At 62.9% G+C, this 22,777-nt stretch overlaps 1 protein-coding gene across 1 annotated transcript; it reads left to right on the plus strand.

The window, feature by feature from the left end:
- Positions 1-1,752: 1,752 nt before the first annotated feature.
- On the plus strand, positions 1,753-22,603 carry ADAP1 (ArfGAP with dual PH domains 1). The gene is made up of 10 exons (XM_016212961.2): positions 1,753-1,847; positions 7,254-7,345; positions 10,671-10,753; positions 16,597-16,709; positions 17,405-17,551; positions 19,231-19,314; positions 19,545-19,607; positions 20,184-20,255; positions 20,540-20,768; positions 20,854-22,603. The coding sequence occupies exons 2-10, from the start codon at positions 7,257-7,259 to the stop codon at positions 20,880-20,882; spliced, it is 909 nt and encodes a 302-aa protein (XP_016068447.1). The 5' UTR covers positions 1,753-1,847; positions 7,254-7,256; the 3' UTR covers positions 20,883-22,603.
- Positions 22,604-22,777: the final 174 nt, after the last annotated feature.

Raw genomic sequence — 22,777 nt, forward strand, 5'->3', positions numbered from 1 at the left:
GGGAAGGCCCCCAGAGCCAAGGCTCCAAGGTCTTGGGGTCTCTCGGCTGCCCCCACCATTGCAGGCCCTGGTGGGCATCCCTGTCAGCCGATCCCAGTGCAGGGAGGAGGCCAGGGCAGGGCCTCCTGGTGGCCTCGGAGCACCAGCCTCTGTGTCCCTATGTATGGGGGGCCCTTCCCCTCTGCTGCTGCCTCAGGTCCACCCAGAGCTCCTTCCCACACCGGCGAGCCTGCCCCACCCACCCACCCACCCATGGGAGGTAGGCTCGGTGCCCACAGCCCTGTGGAGTCTGGGTTGGGCTCAGGCCCACAGATGACGCAGCTGATTTTCTCTGAAACTTCTCTATTCTGAACGTCACTTAGAAACTCTGTCTTGGGCCAGCTACCTGCCTCTGTGGCCTCGTCTTTCTCCACGAGACTCGCCACAGCCTTCAGGAAGGGGACTGGGACCCTGTGAGCTGGGCTGTGTGGACAGCGAGCACCACCTGTGCCCCAGGACTAGGTGCCCTTAGGTTTCCCACGACCAGTCTGGAGGTGACCTGGGCCCAGCGTGGTGGGTGCCCTTCTAGGGCCTGGGGCTGGTGGGTCCTTAGCCCAGGAACTAGAGGTGCCTGTGGCACTTGGACACCCCCCCACACACACACACAGGTGCACAGCTACACTCACACACCTGTGGCCCAGGCATTGGGTGTGTGAGGTGTGACTCTAGACTCCTGGCACCTGGGTAGGTTCTCTGAAGGTCCCTGGAGGGAGGTGCAGGGCCATGTCCTCAGGAAAGCAGGGGGTGGCCTGTGGTGGCTCACACGTGGGCATAGCCGCCCCCCAGCCCTGTTTTATCAGAGGAAAGTGTCCTCCCAGACTCTGGGGTATCCACGCAGCTGACCCATGATCCCCAGGGCTGTGGGCCCTCCCTTTGGCTGTGGTCACTGCAGGGTGGGGTTAGCACTCAGGTGGGCAGAGGTCATTGGTGGGCTCAGCCTGGCCTCCAGGGGCTCCCAGCGAACCCCACTCACACCATGGCCTCAGCAGGCATCTTGCTTTAAACTTCCCTGGTCCAGAAGATTCTGTAAGCTCCTGGTGGCAGCCAGCCCCCCCCCCCCCGTGGCCACGCTGGGATGTGCTGAACAGGAGAGAGCGCCACCAGTGCCAGCTTGCCCAGCATCACCCTCCATGGCGTCCCCTTTGCCGTGGGTCAGTGTGAAAAACATCCACCCACAGAAACGTGACCCCTTGTACCTGCTATTTAGGCTTGGGGGTTGTCAGCGCCCTGCCACGTCCCCATTCCCCCGACGTGTCTGCTCAACCTTCTCAAACTAGACACATGACGTCCCCCCACCCCCGCCCAGTTGGCATGCACGGCCAAGCCGGAGCCCTCGTCACGCAGGATAAGTGCATGCTGTCATCGAGCCCATGGTCTGTCCTCAGACTTGCCACCATCAGCGTCCCCACAGGACGCAGTGTCCAGTGAGGGGTCTGGGCAGCTCCGGCCCCAGGGCAGCGGAGGTGTCAGGCAGGTGGCTGCTCCTCTGGGGGGGCACAGGGTCCTGGCCGGGGTTTACAGAGCCACTGACCCTGCAGACCCCCTCGCCAGCTGCCTGTGCACAGATGGGGAGACTGAGGCCAGGAGGAGGCCCCTGCGGGGCTGGGGCTCCCAGCTGTGACCTCTGACCCTGTGCTCTGGCCTCCTCTGACCTCGACTCTGGCCTTTGCCTTCTAGATCCTGACTGGGCCTCCTACACCCTGGGCGTGTTCATCTGCCTGAGCTGCTCCGCCATCCACCGCAACATCCCGCAGGTCAGCAAGGTCAAGTCCGTCCGCCTGGACACCTGGGAGGAGGCCCAAGTGGAGGTACAGCCTGGGGCCGGGGGGAGGACACTCGGGGCCACCTGGGGGACCTCGGCCTGGCCCTCAAAGGTCCCTCCATCCCTGGTGCTCCAGGGATCAGCCTGGTGGGGGCCTGAGGCTGGGGAGGCCTCTCATTTTCTGGCCCCTCTGGGCTGACTCCTTCACCTCCCTTGTGGGGCAGATGCAGAGAGAGGGCGAAGGGTACCCTCCCTGGGCAGCTCCTGGGGCTTTGGTCCTTGAGTCCCAGCGCCTGGAGGCTGGTGCTCAGCTGTGCTAAAGGACAGGCCCTCCTGTTCTTAGGATTTCACTGCTCACCCCCATGTGCACCCTGGAGGGCAACAGCCCCCACTCACCATGATCCACGTCTATTGAGCTGTCCGAGCTCTTGCTGCAGGAGGCCCGGGGAGGTTGCTGGCCCTGGGGAAGGCTTTAGAATAGGGGGACAGATGGGGGCACTCAGGCAGTAAACAGGGTGGTGGCTCGGGCTGCAGTGGTAGGAGGGTTCCCCCCCAACCCAAATGAAGTGGAGAGGGAGTGGGCACGGGCTGGGGAGACCACCAGGTAGGGCAGAAGATGTGGGACAGAGCCGGTGCCTTCTGGCCCTATGGCGGCTGGGGAGCCTGCCTGCTGCTCAAGATCCCAGTGTAGCAGGCACAGTGGTCGTTAGAGAAGGTGGCGGGCAGCTTGCCCAGGGCTGCTGTGGGGACACGGGTCCAGGGTTGGTAACCCTGAGTGCATCCCCACCTGGGAGTAACTAGTTTGCTGCTATTGCTGTAACTCGGTGGCAGCAGGCTCCTCTAGGAGCTTATTAGAAATGCACTGTCCTGAGCCCCAAGGCCCACCTGCCACGTCAGAACCTGCATTTAAAGAGGTCACTCTGTGTGCCTGGGACACTCACTGAGGCTGCTGGACACACCCTAACTCAGCCGATCATATGGAACACAGGGTGGGGAGGCCCATCCTGATGCCACCCTGGGCCGGGCTCTGGCCTGGGCTGGAAACCACACATGTGGTGTGATACCTTGTCAGGAAGGAGGGGAGAGGGACCCAGATTCGCATGAGGCTGGGACACCGCTGACTTGTCTCTGCAAATGCTCCTGAGAAGGTTTTGCGGAGACTGGGGGCTGGTGCTCTGGTGATGGGGCAGGGACAAGGGGCCTTCATGTCCCCTGTGTTGTCCTTAAAGGCAGAGGTGGCCCCCCTGGATGGACGGGGCGGATCTCATCTCCTCCCACTATAACCCAGGCTAGTGACCAGCCTGGTAGAAGCAGTACCTGGTACAGGTGGGGTTTAGGGGAAGCGGGGCTCTTAGAGGTGAACGAGGGTTATGTACTATTTACTGCAACCACGAGAGGTTTTGTCCTGTCCTGTCTCCCCCTGCACCCCAGGGGGCTCCAGGGCTCCTTTGCTGAGGAATAGGAGAAGAGTGTGTGTGTGTGTGTGTGTGTCCATCCGTCCGTCCGTCCCGTCTTCGTTAGGCATTTTCTTGTCTGGGATGTGATGTTTTGGTTCATCTGTGTCCCCTGCCCCTTGGGCCATTTTCTTGGTTCTTATACTTCAGGGGGTTTAACCCTTCAAGGTGGGAGTTGACATTTTTCTAGGTTGTCTTTTGACTTTGCTCAGGGGGCTTTTGCAGTGGAAACTTCTCACTTTGATGTCAAGTTTGTCAGCCTTTCCTTCCGTGGTTTTAGGGTTTATAGCAGACTCAGGCCTGCTCTACCCCAGGATTATTTTTACTCATAACAGCTTTATCGAGATGTAATTCACACACCACACAGCTTGCCCTTCTAAAGAGTACAGTTCACAGGGCTGTGCAACTGCCGGCATCTAATCTTAGAATATTTTCATATCCCAGAATAAACTGGGCCCCACCCCCAGCCCCTGTGCTGGATGGTCACCACGGTGGGTTACACACAGCACAGGCCTCTGCCTCCCTGCTCCCCCGGGCCCACGGCTCCTCCGGCTGAGAGCGCCGTGTGGGAGTTCCTGTGGGGGCCCCTTTTCATCTCTTGGTCTGTGTTTAGCATTTGAGGATCCGCCAGACTGTTCCCCAAACAGCTGCGCACTCCCACCCACAGTAGGTAAGAATGCCCGTTTCTCTGTAGGCACTTGCTACTGTCCGTCTCTGACATTAGCCACCCCGGTGAGTGTGAGCTGGCGTCTCGCCTGGTTTGGGCTTGAGTTTCCCTGCTGGCTAACGGTGCGGAGCATCTTTCCATGTGCTGCATGGTCACTATGGTCACTTGTGTGTCGTCTTTGAAGAAATGTTCATTCACATCCTTTATCCATTTTAAAAATGGGTTATTTGTCTTTTTATTACTGAGTTAGGAGGGTGGTTTTTTCTTTTTTGAATCCTCACCCAAGGACATTACTGCATTAATTTCTAGAGAGAGTGGAAAGGAGGGAGAGAGAGAGATGGAGACAGAGACACATCAATTGGTTGCCTCCTATACATGCCTGGGCTGGGGCTGGGAACCTGCCACCGAGGTACACGCCCTTGACTGGAAATCGAACCCGAGACTCTCTGGTCTGTGGGCAACACTCTAACCACTGAGCCACACTGGCCAGGGCAGGAGTTTTTATTATGAGGAATTCTTTATACATTCCGGATACAAGTCCCATGTCACCTATGGTATTTGTAAACACCTTTTCTCATTGTGGGTTATGTTTTAACTTCCTTTTTCAATTTTTAAAACATGTTTTTATTTATTTTAGAGAGAGGAAGGGAGAAGGGGGGAAGAGAGAGAAACCTCAATGAAGAGTCGTTGATCAGCTGCCTCCTGCAGGCCCCCCACTGGGGATCGAGCCTGCACCCCAGGCATGTGCCCCGACCGGGAACCGAACCCTGACCTCCTGGTTTTGGGGTGAATGCTCAGCCACTGAACCATACCTGCCGGGCTCAACAATAATTTTTAAATGCAAAAAGCACAGTTTATACTCTTAAGGGGCATTGAGGTGAAGTCCACACGCTGAGAATTCACCTTTTTGAAATGAACAATTCAGAGGCATTTAGTGCACGCAGAGCATTGTGCGACCGTCAGGTGGGTCCAGGGCCTGAGCACTTCCAGCCCCTCGGAGGCCCCGCCCCCAGCAGACGCCCCGCCCCGCGCCAGGCCCCGCCCACCAGCGGACGCCCCGCCCCAGGCCCCGCCCACCAGCAGACGCCCCGCCCAGGGCCCAGGCCCCGCCACCAGTGGATGCCTCCAGCTAGGCCCCGCCCCCAGCAGACGCCCCGCCCCGAGCCAGCCCCGCCCACCAGCGGACGCCCCCCCCCCCCGCCCCCCGGTTTGTGGGTCCCCGTGTTCTGGCCGCTGCACCGACGCGCCCGCGGCGCCGGCCCTTCTGTCGGCCTCGCCGGGCGCCGAGCCTCCGCGGTGTTCACGCCTCACCTGCGGCGCCTTTGAAGCGCAAAGGTCTCAGTTCTGGGGAATTTCCGTTTCCCCTCCTGCCGCTGGTGCTTTTGGTGTCAGGTCTAAGACACCGTTTCCTAACCCGGAGTCGCAGAGACTTCCTCTTACGTTTTCCCGGAATGATTAAGATTATCCCGTGATTTTTAAAATTCTTCTAAGCCTTCGCCCGAGGGTTTTTCCCGCTGGGTTTTAGAGGGACGGAGGGGGAGGGAGGGAGGTTGATCGGTTAGGTGCCCCCCACATGCGCCCCGGGGTCGAATCCTGTAGCCCAGGCGCATGCCCTTAACCAGGAACCGAACCCTCAGCCTTGGGTCCGAGGGCAGGCGCTTTGACCGCTGAGCCACGCCGGCCGGGCTTTCCCATGGTTTCTTATCTTCCACTTTTATCGTTTAGTTCTGGGAATTAAGCCTTTAACACAGCTGGGTTTATGTTACTGAAAGATGGTCCGACTCTACTTTTTCTCCCCGGCTTCCCAGTTTCCTAACCCTCTTGATGCTCAGCCCACGGACGTGCCCGTTGGTTTGAGTCCCCCTCACTGCCGGTCGCCTTCTGTGAGGTCTGCTCGGCGTTGGGCCTGGGCCCCCCAGACCTGTTTCTGCACCTGCTGGTGTGTCCCCCGAGTTCAGCGTCCTGCTCAGCACCTGCGTAACTTGTGCTGCATTGTAACAGGTGTAACGTCTGCGAGGAACAGCCCTCACGTTCAGTCTTCTAGCATGTCTTTGCTTCTTAATTTAATTTATTTCTATTTTTTAATATATCTTTATTGATTTCAGAGAGAGAGAGAGAAAAACATCGATGATGAGAGTCATTGATCGGCTGCCTCCTGCACGTCCCCAACTGGGGATCGAGCCCGCAACCTGGGCATGTGCCCTGACCGGGAATCAAACCCCGATCACCTGGATCCTAGGTCGATGCTCAACTGCTGAGCGACGCCGGCCGGGCTGCTGCTTAATTTTAAAGTGAATTTTAGAATCACTGCTAACTCTAAAAAACTCTGTTCCTCTGTGCGTGTGTGTGTGTGTGTGTGTTGAGAATTGCAAGAAACACAGATTAATACAGACAGCGTTTCTCTCTCCCACCTGAGAGCGAGGTGTCTTTGTCCCAGGTTTCTGTCGCCTCTTCAGGAGACATTTGTCCTGCGTAGGGTCAAAAGTTCCGCGCTAGGCAGAGTGTTAGGCGTTGTGCCCGAGAATTGTCTGTGGGCCCTTCTTTCTGTTATACCTGCTACAGCAAGCGATTGATTTTAGAATTCTAACTTGGAGAAATGTCTTTTTTTGTGATTTTTTTTCTAGTCGTCCTCTTGGGTCCCCCATGTTCACGATCCAATGGTCCTCAGGGCATGGTGACTTTAGGGGGAGGGGTTTCTGTCGGGGATCAGGAAGCGGAGAGACTGGAGCACAGGGAACCCCCTCTTGTCCCCTTGTCCTCAGTGCCTGTGTGGTCACGCACCCAGCAGGGGCATCTCCCATATGCCTGGCACGTCCCAGCCTCAGGGCCTTTGCACATGCTGTTCCCCCATGCCATGGGCAGCCTGCGTGTGGCCTCCTGGAGAGCCTTCCCCATCACCTGTACGGTCACCCTGCACTCCCTGCCACGTGCTGCTGCTTCACTTCTCGTACCCACGTTCTTCATCGCCGCAGTCCCTGTGCCTTCGCGGGGTGTCAGCCTCGTTGGGGCCGGGTGTCCCTGCTCTCTGGCCCGCCTGCAGGGCCCTCCTTGTGTCTGGCACATGTTAGCTGTTCCCTGAATATGGGTCCCCTGAGGGAGGCAAACGTGGAGTCTCTAGAGATGGAGCAGCCTGCAGCCCGGTGCCGCCTGGAGTCAGGGCGGCCACAGGACTGGGGCTCAGATCCTGCCCGAGGAGGCTCCCCCTGTGCACCCTCCCAGGCCCCTTCTGCCTGCTGGGAAGGGCAGGTCCCATCTCTCCTCACCCCAGACAGTGTCCCTGGGACAGGGTGGCCAAGCCCTCGGGTGCCCTGACCCGTCCTCTCTCTCACAGTTCATGGCCTCCCACGGGAACGACGTGGCCAGGGCCACATATGAGTCCAAAGTGCCATCTTTCTACTACCGGCCCACGTCCTCCGACTGTCAGTAAGTAACAAAGGGGCTTTGTTGGGGTCACCGGTAAGCAGCGAGTGTTGGGCTGTGGCTGTGGGAGGACCGTGGGGTGGGGAAGGGCGGGGGAGCTGGGCCTCGGCGCACAGGGCAGCCCCCTCGGCCTCCTCTCCTGCGTGGTTCTTGGTGAGGCAGCCGGTGCCGGGGGACCGACGGTTTGCAGCTGGTAGCTCCAAGCCTGGTGCCTGAGTTCGAAGCTGCTGTTGGGTGCGGCTTGTCTGGCTCGGCGGCGGCCGTGGGTGTGGGTGTGGGACCCTGCATCCCTCACTGACCTCTCTGGGCCTCAGTGTCCCCGTGCGCCTTCCGTGGGGCCTCCCAGGACTGCCCTCAGCCTGGGTCCAGGCCCAGCTCTCTGAGTGACTCCTCCTGTTCAGGCTGGACGCCTGTCCCCGCATCCACCCCCACCCATCCTGCACCTGCCTGGTCATCTCTAACCACATTCCCCAGCACCCTCGGGCCTGGCCCCCTGTGTTTTCTCTTTCTCCTGCTGAGGCCTGGCCCCCCTCCCTCAACATCACTCACTGGCTCCCTCTGTCTCTCCCAGCACCTCTAAACCCCTGAATCACCCCCCCCCCCAGGATGCCCAGGTTCCTCTGCTCCCAGAGCACAACTGGCCCTCAGGGGTCACTCAGACCCACCCCAACGTTGTCCCTCTGCTGGGGTGTCCACGCTGCTCAACCACAGCTCGGAAGTGAACTGAATGGCTCTTAAAACCACTCCATGAGCCCCTTTGACAAGGGAGCCCTGAGGCCCAGAGGGGTGGGGGAGTTTCCCAGAGCGACGTGAATCCCAGTGGAGGAGCTGGGACCAGGATGGGCTATCACCCCCACGCCGGGAATTCCCATCTCCAGCCCCCACCCCCAAGGCCAGTGATGCCGAAATCGGGCCCCACCCCAGCAGCACCTCCCCTGTTTTTGCTCCTGGCTCCCGTTGTCAACTAAATGCCCCTGTGGGGCAGGGTGGGTGTCCGGCTGCTTCCACTTTTGTGTTGAGTGGGGAGCTTGGGCTCCTGGCAGAGGCCGGGAGGTGTGTCCAGACACTGGCAGTTTGCCAGGGATGACACTTCCCAGGCACGGTGGCCACTTCTGGGCTCCCAGGGAAGTCTGGGCTCCCAGGCCTCCGGCCCTGGGATGAATCAGCGCCTGGCCACTCTTCTGAGAGGTGATATTGTCACCCTCCGGCCGCAGGCTGCTCTGTGGTTGGGTCATTTGCCTCCTGCCCTGTATCTCCCACCCATCTGAGCCTGTGATGAGGGACAGAGTGGCCCACATGCTTGTGTCCTTGCTGGGACACTCAGGTCCCTGGCACCCTGGTCCCTGCGACAGGCCCCTTGCAGGGCTGTGTGGTCAGGGCCTCCCCGGGGGACTGGGCATCCTGGGGGAACGTGCTCTGGTGCCCAGGCAGACCCTGCCTTCTGGAAGCCTCCGCCAAGGGGAGGTTCTCAGGAGCCACGCCCAACACTGACCACAGACGCAGTAGGTGCTCAGGTCCGCCCAGGCCAGGCCCTGGAGGCACAGATGCCGCCGGGGGAGGGTGTGTCAGAGAAGCCCCCTCTGGCCTGGTGTCCACAGGGAGACTGACCAGGAGAGTGGGGAGGGTGACACACCAGGCTCTGTACACTGTGGAGGGCCGTGGGGCAGTGGGAGGCCCTCTGTTTGATTCCCTTGTGTCCTGCAGGGCACGCACACCGCACGCTCGGAACAGGGCTCTTTGCAGGGCAGGCCGGCAGCCACTTCCAGGAGGCAGAGGCCCTTGGGTCTCCGCTTGCCCAGCTCTAAAGCGGGGCGGGTGCCGTGGGGATGAAACGGGATGCGAGGCGTGTGCCCAGCTGTGGCCCGGAGTGAGTGCTCCGGACACAGCGGTCCCTCCGCTCCCGTGCGTCTGGCTCGGAGCCTGGTGAGCTGGAATCGGGAAGCGCCGAGGGTCCAGCAACGTTGTCATTTGTGGCGGCTGGCGAGTGACTCAGAGTGGCTGGGGCCCAGGCGCCCTTCCTGTCACTGCCGTTGCCTCAAGTTTCGAGTTTCGATACTGACAGTCATACCACTCCCCTTGGTCTAACCCTGATGGCAACGCCCTCGCTGTTTCCTGTGTGCCAGACGCAGGCAGCCCCGGCTTCCCGCAGCCTCAGGTCCCCGAAGCTCAGGGCCCACAGTCTCCCCAGGGCCCCGTTGGAAAGGGTGCTGTGCCTTCTTCCTGGGGCCGAGGTGACAAAGTGCCACAGGCCAGCGACTTGAGTGACAGCCCTGAGGCTGGACGCGGAGAGCTAGGCATGCGGGGTTCCTCCCGAGGCCCCTCTCCGGGGCCTGGAGACGGCATCTTGTGTGTCCTCACGTGGCTGTCCCTCTGTCTGTCCAGATTTCCCCTCCATCAGGGCCCACCCTGCTCCAGGGTGACCTTGTCTTAATCTGCAACCATCCTGTTTCCAAATAAGGGCCAACCTGAGGACTGGGGGGTCAGGACTCCCACCTAAGGTTTTGGGGGGAGAGATGGGTGCACTTCAACCCCCGACAGCCGCGTGAAGGGGGGCAGGGATGCCAGTGGTGTGGCCACACCGCCGGAGTCACCTCCCCAGGAGGGGAGGCCTCTCTTCCACCTCTGGGCAGGCTGTCCCAAAACGGTGGGGTGGGCGTGGAGAGAGGCATTCGGGGGGCCGTGAGGCCGGACCCAGCGTGGTGGACCCCTAGGCAGGCAGGCCTGACCGTGTGCTCCGCGGCGGCGGGGCTGGGCCCTGGCTTTTCTCTAAGTCCTCGTAGGAGCCCAGCCTCCCTCACAACCAGAGGTTCCTGCTAAAGGGAGGCGCTGACGAGGTGTTTGGCCGGGAAAGCCCTGTGCCCCCGACGAGTCAACAGAGGTGCCGGGGGAGGTGCGGTCACAAAGCCGCCGCCCTGCATGGTCATTCCCATAGATGCCAGAACCCAGAAATCAGACAGGACGTGGGGCCGTTGTTCTGGGGGCCGGGGAATGACTGCTAATGCCACAGGTTTCTGTTGGGGTGATGGAATGTCCCGGAACTGGGTCGCGGGGGTGGCTGTGCACCCGGTGAACGTACTGCGATCCGCAGTGTGGACCACTGAATGGGTGACTGGTGGCGCGGGAATTATATCTCAATGTTTTAGAAAGGGGAGCTGTTAGTAATAAAACTATCTGATTAGCACACAGTTTAAAAACCAAAGCCTGTGGTCCTCCCTCCTGCCTTCCGTGAGGCCGTTGACCATGCTCAAGACCTCTGGCTGGTGGGCCTTTGGGAGCCCCGTGCCTGCGGTCAGGCCCCGGCTCAGGCCTCCCTGTGCTCTGTCCGCAGCCTCCTGCGGGAACAGTGGATCCGGGCCAAGTATGAGCGGCAGGAATTCACCGACCCTGAGAAGCAGGAGCCCTACTCTGCAGGTAAGGTCGCCGCAGCTCTGCGTCCGGTCTCCCTCCCCCCTCTGGGGAGCTGCAGGACCCTGGGGAACCCAGGACAGGCTCCTTGGTCTGAATGTGTGTCCGGTGCTTGGCCGCCTGGCTCTGAGCTGGGCCACCCGGCGCTCGAGTCCCCGCCCCTCACAGCTGGCCCTGACTGCGCCGTCGCATGGGGACACCCAGGGCTGCCCACCCTCCTGCGAGAGCCCGCCTCTGCTCTGGGGTGGCCTGCAGGGTGAGCCGGTCCTGGCAAGGACGGGTTGGAGCAGAGGGGGGGCGTTGCTGATGTGCCCCAAAGCCGGGATGGTCCGGAGGCTGGAGGCCGGAGGCTCGTGCGCGGGTTTGTGCTGCTTGGAACAGGTGCCTGCTGCGAGCACCAGGCCGGCCGCGGTGGGATGGACGTGAGGTGCTCGTCTGCCGTCGGAGTGGTCCCTCCACATGGCTGCCTGAAGGCAAAGGCAGTGACTGGTTCCCCACGTCCAGCCTGTGGTCACAAGGCTGGGAGCAGCTCTTCATGCATCCAGCACCCTGTGCAGCGGCCGTTCCAGGTCCCCCGAGGCCCCTCCTTTGGCCCCCTGCCCGACACATGGCCGCCGTGTAGCCCTGACTCCATCACCACCCGCCCCACACAGCCACTTCCTCCTGTGCTAACAACCCCATACGTGTGGGCGGGGGGGGGGGGGGGGGGGCTGTGCCTGTTTAGCTCCTGGGACCCTCTCACGCTCTGTTCTGGCCTGAACCCCTTCCTGCTTGCCCTAGAACCTCAGGCAGGCTCAGCCGAGCTCCTCTGTCTCCTGGTGTCGGCGTCTTCGCGGTCGATGACAATATAGTGTGTGGCCTCATTTCAGGGTGGGTGCGAGCGGGGCCGACATAAGCGCGGCCCTGAATTTTTGTGTCTGTTTTCACATTAGGACACTCTGGTGGTGACAGATCCAACTCGGGTACAAGGAACAGAGGAAATGGCTTGTCTGACATAATCGGGCTGCCTTCAGGCACAGCTTGATCCAGGCGTCAGTAGTGTCAGGCTCAGCTTCAGGGCTTCCTCCTGGTTCTGCCTCCCTGGGTCAGAACCAGCCCTCTGGGCGGCACCCGCGGGTCCAGACTCTGCACCCTCCTGTGCGGGTTCTGTGAGCAGAGGGGCCGTGTGACGGTCGGAGTGGGAGGAGGTCTCGTCTCTGGTTCCGACTGGTCGGGGCGGGCGTGTGACTCAGTCGCTGTGATGTTACATGTGCCTTTGGACAGGAGAACGGTTCTCACGATAGAAAGTGGGCCTGGGTCCCAGAAGTGGGGTGGTGTGTGCAGGGCAGCAAACCCCTCTGGTCCATCCCTTTCAGGTGCCGGGAGATGAGGGACTGCCTTGCAGTGTGTGGGCGTCGGGTGGGCGTCCTGCGAGGGCTGCTCCCAGGCCTGGGGATTCCCGTGGGCACTTCCTGCCCTGGATTTGCCCCAAGAACACTCTCACCGCTGAATGCAGAAGTCCCCACAGAGGAGAAAGGGGAACTCGGGGCTTGGGAAAGGCCGGCTCCGAAATCGAGGTGAGGCCTGGGCCTGACCTGGCGCCCGGCTCACAGGGCTGCTGCGACCTGGTGTGAGGAACCCACACACTCAGTCCTGCTGTGTCCCAGGGGTGCTGGAGTGGGGGCAGTGGGTCACTTGCTGGGGCTCAGATGAACCCAGACCCAAGCCCAGGAACCACGGGGGACAGTTCTACATATAGTCTGGTGGCTGGAGGGGCTCCTGGTGACCGCAGCCAGACAGTTTGACCAACAAGATGAATAATGGCATGGCCACATCTGGACCCACAGGGTGACGTAAACTTCCGTGGCCCAGAGACGTAAACAAAGAACGAACCAGTCGGTGAGGAGGGGAGAGGGGCGGCCCTTAGAGAAGAAACCCAGGAGCTCGGAGGAAATGTAGACGTGGAGACCACGTGGAACCAGGGACACCTCGCGGACAAGACCTGCAGGGCCCCTGGCATCCAAGGGCGTGGTCCCAAGGTGCTGACTTCCCGGCAGACTCCCCATCCCTGGGTGACCACCCCGGGCATCACCACCCGGGCATTGATGACATGCACCAGAAACAGTCTGAGGGACACTGGACAGACACCCGACCAGCGCCTTCAAGAGCGTCAGGGTCGTGAGACGCAGGCTGGGTGGAGAATCTGGGGGGCCAGGGACTGCTGGTGGCACCTCTGGGAGTAGGACGGAGTGGGGGGGAGGCATGGAGCCACCACCCTCTCCCTCTCGTAGCTACACGGTAGCTGACAGGCTGGGCAGGACCTCGTGTCAGGGCGCAAGGGGTGTGGCAAGGGCACAGGTTCCAGGTGGACCCGGACAGCAGGTGCCAGCCTGACACACCCCATCGCCGCTCGGCCAAGGTCATGGGTGTGTGGCCGGTGCCTGGGCCAGCCTCTGAGGCCCCTGCCAGCTGGGGTGACCCTGGTAACAGTTGCTCTCGGCTCCCTCCCCACACCGGTCCCGCCTCCAGCCAGAGCCTCAATGGCAGCCTTTCATCTGTGGACAATGCCCCCTGTTGTCCAGAGGGCCAGGCCGCCCCCAGTCACTGACAGACACACTATTTCCCGCCCAGGCCATGGACCCCCGCTGCTCCCCTGGGGGCTCACCCCCATTTCCCTGCCTCCTTACTGCCCCCATGAGCTGCCTAGCTGTTCAGAGCAGGAGGTCCCGGCTGCCCCCCCCCCCCCCGAATGTCACGGGGGCCCTAGGGGAGCAGTGGAGCCAGGGTCTGCCTGAGGGAGGGGCAGAGCCTGCCCTGTGCCCCCGTCTGTGTAGTGGGGCTGTGGTGTCCAGTGGGTGGTTGGAAACGTTAAGTGGAGTCAGTGCAGCACACAGTGGGCCCTCAGCATCCCCGGGGTTGCTGGTGGGGGCTGAGCGACATGTTTGTGAAGTTCAGCTGGGACGCAGGTGGGCCAGCTCTGCCCCTGTGATCCAGGCAGGCTCCCCACGGGACTCGCCGCCCATGTGTCCCACTTCTGGCAGCATGTTCTGCGTGGGAGCTGGGATTTGCTGGTCCTGTGTTGGGGCCCATGTGTGGACCTCAGGGTTTGGGGGATGGGGAGGGGGGATGATCTTGGGTTACTGTGGCCCCCAAGGGGGTGGCCCCACCCCAGCTCTGCCAGGTGCCCAGACAGCTGGGTGGGGTATCCACAGGTCTGGTGCCCATGGGAGGGCGTTCTGCAGAAGTCAGCAAGCCCGTGCGGGTGCAGCCTGTGCTGGGGGATACGGGGGTAACGGTGACCCCGGGAGCTCCCAGGCCAGCCTCTGGCCAGCCCCCCAGCCTCACTATCGGCTGCCTCCCTCCTGGGAACAGGACTTGGGCCCCAGTTCCCTGCTGGCTGCTCTGTGACCTTGCAGAGGTCAGGCAATGTCTTGGGCCCTGGATTCCTTGTGCACAAAATGGGGACACAGCTCAGTGGTCCAGTTATGAACCCACGGGTCGGGGCCCTGCCCCTGGCCCCCTGCTACAGCCCCACATCCAGCGGACCCTCCTGGCAGCTACTGGTTGGGTGCTGCTGCTGTTGAATGAATGGGTGCACGAGGGGAGTGTCCCCTGGGTGCAGTCCGGTGAGGCCCCTCGTGGGGCATGGCCACAGCTGCGGGAGCCAAGCAGCAAACCTCCCGGCGGGGCCGTCTCTGGGCACCGCACACGGCTGCATGTGCCCGGGCCTGGAGCCCGCAGCGCCTAGACTGGTGAGCCCGGGCATGGGCAGGTGTCCATGTCCCATGGCCCGGGGACCCGGAGGCTAAGAGGTGACACTTCGGGCTGAGGGCCAAGTCACTGTCCAGCGCCAGGGCCGAGTCCGGGACCCTGGCCAGCACCGTCCGAAAATACTGCTGCTGCCGCCGAGGTGCCTGGAATTGGTCGTCCAGGCGGCTCGCTGGCGGGAAGCACTTGGCTGGTGACCCGGACAGGCCGGGAGGAGCCTTCTCTCGGTCCCGCGGTTGTCTCTGGACGGCTGTGTTAGCACCGCTGACCGCTGACCGAGGGGGTGGGGTCATAGGGCCTCACCCCTTCCCTCCCCGCCTCCTGCGTGTCCTGGGCTCTGCTGCCACCTGCTGGTCCCTGCGGGCAGGGCGGGCGGCCGAGGGCTCCAGCTGGTGAGGTGGCCCTGGACCGGGACTGAGTCTTTATGCCTCAGTCTTCTCTTCTGTACAATGGGGATGAGAACAGGAAGTGCCTGGGAGGGTCCTTCTGGGGATTAGATGAGATGATGTGTGTCAGGGGCTGGGCGGGGCCTCCTCCCGGGTGACGTTCATCGGGATGGGGCACAGTCCTGGCCGATGGTGTCGCTCCAGCCTGCGTGAAGGGGTCTCGCCTGGGCACTTGACCCGAAGGCCTGTGGACTTTTCTCTGGGATGAGTGCTGCTTGTGTCAACACACACGTTTGGGTGGGGCCCTGTCTGGGCTCGGGGACACAGTGGTGGTCCTGTTCCCCGGTGCTGACGGAAGGGAGGTGCCCCCTGGCGTCGCTGTGTGGGCTGGGGGCAGGGTGGCCGTCCCATAGGCTCAAAGAGGAGGGGCCCTCCTTGTCACGGGGAAGGGAGCAGGCCCCTTCTGTCCCAAGAAACACAGCTGCCCCCTCCTGACACCAGGCTGCTACTTTTTATGGCCACTGTCTCTAGAGAAAATAGCCCATCTCCGGGTTCAGGAGGGGCTGCTGGGCAGCAGTTGGGGGGTGGAATCTGAAATACTGGTATCAAGGTCTGGGGGCTGCCGAGTCACGATGGGCAGCGGCCACCCCTGACGCTGGCGACAATAGCACCCGGTCCAGACACCACCTCCTGCCACGGACCCCAGAGCTGGTGCTGAAGCCACAGCCTAGAGCAGAGGGACAGCTGGGTTCCCACCGAGCCCACAAGCCCTGACCGTGTGACCAGTGATTCCACCTGGATGTACCCGTGGAAGACATGGTCACAGCGGGCCCAGCAAAGCTGCTCATGATGTCCTCTGGGCCTGGTCAAGGCCACAGTGTCCCCGGCCCCGTCACGATAAAAAGGAACAAACCGCTGATCAGGCACGCAGGTGACCCTCCTCCCTGATCAGGGCTGAAGGAAGGAAAAGGGCTGATGGGGGCTCTGGCAGTGCCCACGGGGGGCACTGTCTCCTCTGCTCTGCGGGAGCAGCGCATACTCGGTGCCTTCCCAGGAATGAACCGTGTCCTGTGGTCCTGCCGTCAGAGCGCCATGAGTCTGGTGGCATCGAGGTGTGGGCGGGGCAGGCTCCTCCGTGCCCTTCCGCTCCAGGGTGGGGCGTCCTTGGTCAAGGCCACATTGCACCAGTTTCTGTGGCTACTTCTCAGCCTCCCTCCTGAGGACCCTGTGATGACCTTGGCCGCATGCCAAGGGACACGGACATCCAGGACACTTGCGCACCCCAAGGCCCTTTCCCACACCTGCCAAGTCCAATTTGCCATGTGACTCGACCTTCCCAGGTGCAGGGGCTCAGCAGCGGACACCTTGCTCTGCTCTTCTGCCCCCACAGGTGGTCCCACAGGTGTGGACTCAGAAGAACGCTCGGGCCTGTGACAGGGCAGGCACCCAGCTCCGCGTGCTTGTCACAAGTCCAAAAGGATAGGACACTGAGCGGGTGGGCAGCCTGGGGTCCCAGCGCCTGTGGGCTTTGGGCAGATGGCCCTGGGCCAGGGCAGACTCAGACCCTCTCCTCCCCACACAGCCAGTGGGTCCCCTGGAGCCTAGCGTCCACCTGGGGGCTGGGCACAGCCAAGTGGTGGCCTCCAGTCCTGGTCTGCTGTGACTGTCTGACCCCATGTCCCCTCTGCCCTCTGACCCCCGTCCTTCCCTCCCCAGGATACCGAGAGGGTTTTCTCTGGAAGCGCGGCCGGGACAACGGGCAGTTTTTAAGCCGGAAGTTTGTGCTGACCGAACGTGAGGGAGCCCTGAAGTATTTCAACAGGAATGATGTGAGTGGGTGGGGAGGGGTGTCCATCGGGGCAGCATCAGCCTCCCCTTTGGGGGCCTGTGGTGGCTGGACTTTGGCAGCTGAGCTGCCCTCATGGAATTCTAGGGAACCACACTTCCCTCTGCCTTAGGGACATGTCTCCCCAGGGGACACTCCCATGGGGACACCCCCACCCAACTCTGGGTCTCAGTCACTTGCTGGAGCCAGGCCTGGTGATGCTGGAAAGGAGATGCCAGCCCTTCCCTGGCAGGCACTCCCAGGCATGAGCGACAAGCACACACATGTTGGGGTGACCCTGGGTCCCCCCGGCAACCCTTGGAGAGGAGGTGAGGGTCCCGGAGGCCCTGCAGCTGGCAGAGCCTCCCCAGCCCAGCTCCAGGTCAGACATCACCCGCAGTGCGGGTAACTGTGGGATTTTTGTGGCCCCAGCCTCTCCCCCCTGCTTAGTGCAGGGCAAGGGGCGCCCCAGCACTGGGCGGGGGCAGATCAGGAGCCTCGTGTGGCGGGGCAGCGGACGGGTGCCCAGGTGTCCAGTGCCTGCCATGCCTTGCAAAGGGGGTGCTGTTACCCTAGACTCACAGACTAGGAAACCCAGGCCCAGAGGGGATGCCTGCCCGAAAGCCACCCTGCAGGCCTGCCGCCCCCGAGTGTGGAGACGCCCTGCCCGCCTGACGCTAGGGCTCGGCCTTCTTCCAGGCCAAGGAGCCCAAGGCCGTCATGAAGATTGAGCATCTGAACGCCACCTTCCAGCCAGCCAAGATCGGCCACCCTCACGGCCTGCAGGTCACCTACCTGAAGGACAACAGCACCCGCAACATCTTCATCTACCACGAGGACGGGAAGGTGCTCGCCGGCCGGGTGAGGGGGGAGCTCTTCAGTCCTTTAGTCATCTTGGGTCTTTTCCGGGCCTTTTCTGGGCACCTGTGGTCACTTTCTAATTCCCCCGAATATGCAGCGTCTCTTGAATGTCCTGGTCTTTCATGTCTGGCTCCCCAAAGGGGAGAAGGGAAACATGAAGGGGGGGCGCCTGCCCTTCCCATCCTTGGAAGTCACTTTGGCTGCACCTGTGACCAGAAGCGGCCCAGTGGTCAGAGCACAGGCCGTGTCTGAGGACGGGTCCTTGCCCCCCACCCGCTCCTGCCAGCCGGGCCGTGGGCCGGTGGCTCCGGGTGCCCGTCAGCTGCCTGCAGGGCCGGGTCAGGGCTGGGCAGCTGCCATGGTGCTGAGCGGAGGCTGCCCAGCATTTACACGGGTCGCTGTCCAGCCCTCCCCTGGGTGTCTTCCCTGTGACTTGAGCCGACTCCTGATGCCAGAGCGGGTCCCGCAGAGCCTGCCCTGCAGCGGGGGTCCAGGTGGGGAGACAGACTCCCCGGCTTCCTGCTCTGCCTCCTTCCCAGAGTCCTCTTGTCAGGTGTTTTTACTGACCTCTCGGACTCTGTGTCTGTGTGTGACTGATGTGCTTGTTGCCAGGCTTGTCATCGGCATCACCCGTGACCTGTGAGGCGCCGGCCCCCCCCACGTGCCCCCACTGCCCCCACCGCCCCCACCCCAACCGCACCCGTACACTGCAGCCCCCCACCTCTGGGTTCAGCGTTCACATCAGCGTGACCGCGTAGGTGCTGTAGGACCTGGGCGGGAGGGCAAACCGGTTACTTCTTCCTGCGAGACGTTTTATTTTCCCTGGAGCTGACAGCTGCCTTCCGCTCGCCCACCTGGCCACCTGTGCCCTTATTACCACCCCACCCCCGATGATCTAAGGCCTTGGGCACCCAGGCAGCCGGGCATCTCACTCCTGGACAGCTTCCGTTTCCGGACCCCTAGTCTTTCTGGGTTTGCTCCCTCCTCTGGAGGCACGACCCTCGGTAGCTTCCCAGAAAGAGAGCCTGGCCCGTTTGAGAGTCTGCCCGCCGCCCGGTTCCGTGGCTGGATCCAGGACTCCGGGTTGGAGCTGGCCCTTCAGGGCTCGGAAGGCGCGGCCGCACGGACTCCTGGACCCAGGCGGGGCCTGTCCTCCCGCACAGCGCGCTCGGGCCGGGCCGGGCCTGTCCTCTGCGGGGAGCTCGTGAGTCCTTCCCGGCCGGTAGCTCAGGCCGTTTCCTTGAACTGCTCCTGAGCGGCGGCCTCCACCTTCCCGGTTCCGCTCTCTGGAGCCCGATTCAGGGCTGGGCCCCCTGGCGCCTGCCCACCTCTCGCTTCCGCCTTTTCCTCTGCTTTCTGGGAAATTCCTTCAAGCTTGTCTCCGAGCCTTGTTTCCGTTCTCGCTCGCGCTCTGCAGAGCTGCTCTGGTTCTCGGCAGGTTCCTTTTTCGAAGAACGTGTTCTTGTTCCCCGATTGTAGCGTCTTCTCTCTAACGTCAGTGGCTCCTTCCTGTGTCTGTGCTTCGTTCCCTCTCCCGTGGGAGAAGTTTCCTTCAGGGGGCGGAGGGCAGGAGGGAGGCTGTGGGCGTGGGCAGGCCCCAGGACGGGCCGGGGGGCAGGCGCCCAGCCCCAAGGCCGCAGCCCACGCCCAGCCTCTGCCCCCAGGAGATGGCCGACTGGTTCAACGCGCTCCGGGCCGCCCGCTTCCATTACCTGCAGGTGGCCTTCCCGGGGGCCAGCGACCTGGATGTGAGTGGCTGCTGCCGCCGTTGCCCCTGGGGGGGCTGGGGGCTGACCAAGGCCCACATGGACCCCAGAGGACCCTTCCCTTGACGCCTGTGGCCCCCCGAAGTGACCACAGCGGCCCTCCTTTAGTCTGGGGCACCTGACCTGAGCTGCAGGGAGAGGGGCTTGGGTGCGTGGGGTGCAGCGGGAGCGGGGCGCCCGGCCTGGGCGGCTGAGCCCGTTCTCCACCCTAGCTGGTGCCGAAGCTGACCAGGAACTACCTGAAGGAAGGCTACATGGAGAAAACGGGTCCCAAGGTGCGTCTGATCGGGTGCCCTGGGCTCCCCAGGCCTCGTTTGTGGTCAGCCTGTCATTTGGAGGGTGGGGGAGTGGCCCTGGCGGTGGAAAATGCAGCCACACTCCAGTGAGGCCTCAGCTTGCCTTTGTGTTTCCAGTGGGTCATCGAGGTGTGAATGGCCTTGGCCTCCAAAATGCTCTGTAAGAGCAGGGGCCCCACTGACCCTCAGGCCAGGCCCCACCCCTCTCCATCAAGTACCTGGGCGCCTGCTGGGCCCAGTCCAGGCCACAGGGTGACTCACCCCAGGACCCAGGTGGCCCCACTCAGAGGGACAAGGCGCAGACGGGAGGGGGGAGCAGGCACCGAGGGCCGTGGAGGGAAGGGCAGGAGGCAGAGGAACAGGCCCTGTGCAGCGTGACCCGCGGGGCATGAGGCGGCTGAGCCAGGGGCTGGGTGGATGCGTGTGGGCCGTGCCCCCTTCCCCCCTGCCCCCTCCCGCCCCTCCTACTCCCCCTGTTCCTCCCGGTGGTCAGCTGTTTGGGGCTGGGGGCTGGCCTCAGGCCAACCTGCCAGTCGCTGGCCCTCTGACCCACAGCAGACAGAAGGCTTCCGGAGGCGCTGGTTCACTATGGACGACCGGAGGCTCATGTACTTCAAGGACCCCCTGGTAAGGCAGGGCCATGGCCCAGGTCGGCTGGGCCCCTGCAGGGTGGACGTGCCTCCTGCTCCTGTCACCCAAGACGGAACAAGCACCCAAGTGGCAGCTCTGCTGTGAGGGAGGGGGATGGCTCTCGGGGTCCTAGGCCCCTGGGCCTCACCCAGCTCTACACAGAGCTGGGCCTGGACAGGGAGCTGCCCTGAAAACAGTCCTCATGGCTCCCATGTCCCGTGGGGGGTGGGGTGGACGGGGGGCTGGGGCCCCCGACTGGCTCAGCCTGTCCCCACCCACAGGATGCCTTCGCCCGAGGGGAAGTCTTCATCGGCAGCAGTGAGAGCGGCTACACAGTGCTGGACAGGCTCCCGCCTTCCACCCAGGGCCACCACTGGCCTCACGGCATCACCATTGTCACGCCGGAGCGCAGGTTCCTGCTGGCCTGTGAGACGGAGCTGGAGCAGCGGGCGTGGGTGGAGGCCTTCCGGCAGGTGGTGGACAGGCCCATGCTGCCCCAGGAGTACGCAGGTGAGGGCCGGGCAGGCTGGCCGGGCGGGCCTGAGCCCGGCACCCCTGGGTGGCTGTGACAGCCGGGCCCCTGTCCCTTTTCCAGTGGAAGCCCACTTCAAACACAAGCCCTAGCAGGAGACGGTCCTGGAGGCCGAGGACGTGGACCACTTGACGTGGCCGGCGAGGCGGCGGGGGCTGCACTGTGGGGTCTGCCGACAGAGGAAGCCAGACATCCGGCCCCGGCCCCGGCCCCGAGGGGCAGCCCAGACACGGCTGGGGGCCTGAGCTGCAGCCACCAGGACCTGTTTCTCTAGAACCTCATTGTGGGCCGAACTGGCCTGACCTCCGACCCCGTCATGCTGCTGTCCCTCCCTCCCTGCCCACTGAACACCCTTCCTGAGGGCCTGGCCGCCCAGACGCCCCTCACTGAGCCCCCTGCCACCACTCACCTGGGCAGGACCCGCCCGACGAGGCTGGACTGTGGGGACAGCGGGCGGCCTGCATGCCTCCCCGCGCCGCCCGCCTCCCCCAGCAAGCACTGAGTATCTGCCCTGGGGTCAGGGCCCCCACCTGGTGCCCCAGCCCAGCCCTCCAGGCTGCCTGCCCCGGCCCCTGGGGCCTCACATGCCCAGTTCAGGGCTCGGTGCTGCCCGGCGACCACCCCTTCCCCGGCCTGACCTTGCTGTCTTTGAACCCTTGGGATGATGGACTGAGCCCAGCTGACCCCGCTGTGCTGTCCTTGAGGAGTTGCAGCCCCGACTTCCCCAGGTGCCTTGGCTCCATGGCCCTTGCGGGGGTGGGGGTGGGGTGGGGGTGACAGCACGTTCCAGAGGAGGGGGATGGCGTGGGCCCTTTCCCAGGAGGCCAGAGCCTGGCTGAGGTGGAGACACCTGCCAGATCACCTGGGTAGCCTCCAGCCGCCCCCCTCCCCGTCCTGCCCAGCCATGACCCCCAAGGGAGCCTGGGTCCAGGAGTCCCCCACCCTGTGAAACATCCTGAAATATAGGAGGCCCGGGTGTAGCTTCATTGGCGTGTTGGGAGACTGGTGGGGGGCTCTGGCCACCCCAGGAGGACCTGCCTACTGGCCTCTGACACAAGCCAGGAAAGGGGAAACACCCCAGGACCAGTGCCCAAGGGCCTTGGCCTAACTTCATGGGCCCAGCTCCCGTGCCTGTTACCCAGGTGTAGGTGGGGGGACCAGGGAGCCGTCCTCTCTCCCCCACTCTCCAACTCCTGCTGGCCAGCTCAGACCAGTTGTAAACCTAGACTAGGGGTGCTGCAGAGGGCCCCCCGTTCCTGCTAAGCTCAGCTAAATTGGCCAGGGCCGGGCCCTCCGGATGGCCAGGCTGGGGGTGAGGACAACCCCTGGGGAATGAACACGTCCTGCCCTGAGAGGTGCCCCAGCCCAGGGGGACTGCCAGTTTGCCCCTCTCCTTAGACCCCAGGCCGCTGCTGCAGCCACACCGGACACCGCCATCCACTCTCAGTGACAGACGATGAAGACTTGAGCCCAAGAGGCAGGAAGATCATTGGAGGGAAACCCTGAGGGGCCCTACCGTGCAGGTCAGGCGGCACCCCCTGCCCTCCTGGACTGACCTGGACCCTGCACCGAATCCAGAGGTGCAGGCACCGCTCTGCAAGTGCGTGTGCGTGAGCTTGTGTGTGTGCGAGTGACCGCACACCCATGTGTGGTGCCTGGAAACGGACAACCCTCACATTTCAGCAAGAAATGAGAGGACAGGGTTAGGACTGGGGGGGTAGGGGACTTGCCCACACAGGGCTGGTGGACAGCGCCACTCCATCCTGGTCCTCTGGCAGAGGGGTCAGTGCAGGCCCTGGGCAGGCAGCTGTCCTGGCCTTGGCCTCGTTGACCAAGTCCTGCTCACCAGGCCCCAAGGTGGAGGAAATGCAGGGACACACGGACAAACGCAGCCGGATGTCTGTTTCCAGGAAGTGTCTGCGCCACTTACAGACCCGAGGGGACTGCTGCAGGCCCGGTGCTGAGTGGTCAGGACAGTCAGCTGTGA

This window comes from Miniopterus natalensis, chromosome 4 (assembly GCF_054644295.1).
Source record: "Miniopterus natalensis isolate mMinNat1 chromosome 4, mMinNat1.hap1, whole genome shotgun sequence".
Classification (NCBI taxonomy): Eukaryota; Metazoa; Chordata; class Mammalia; order Chiroptera; family Miniopteridae; genus Miniopterus; species Miniopterus natalensis.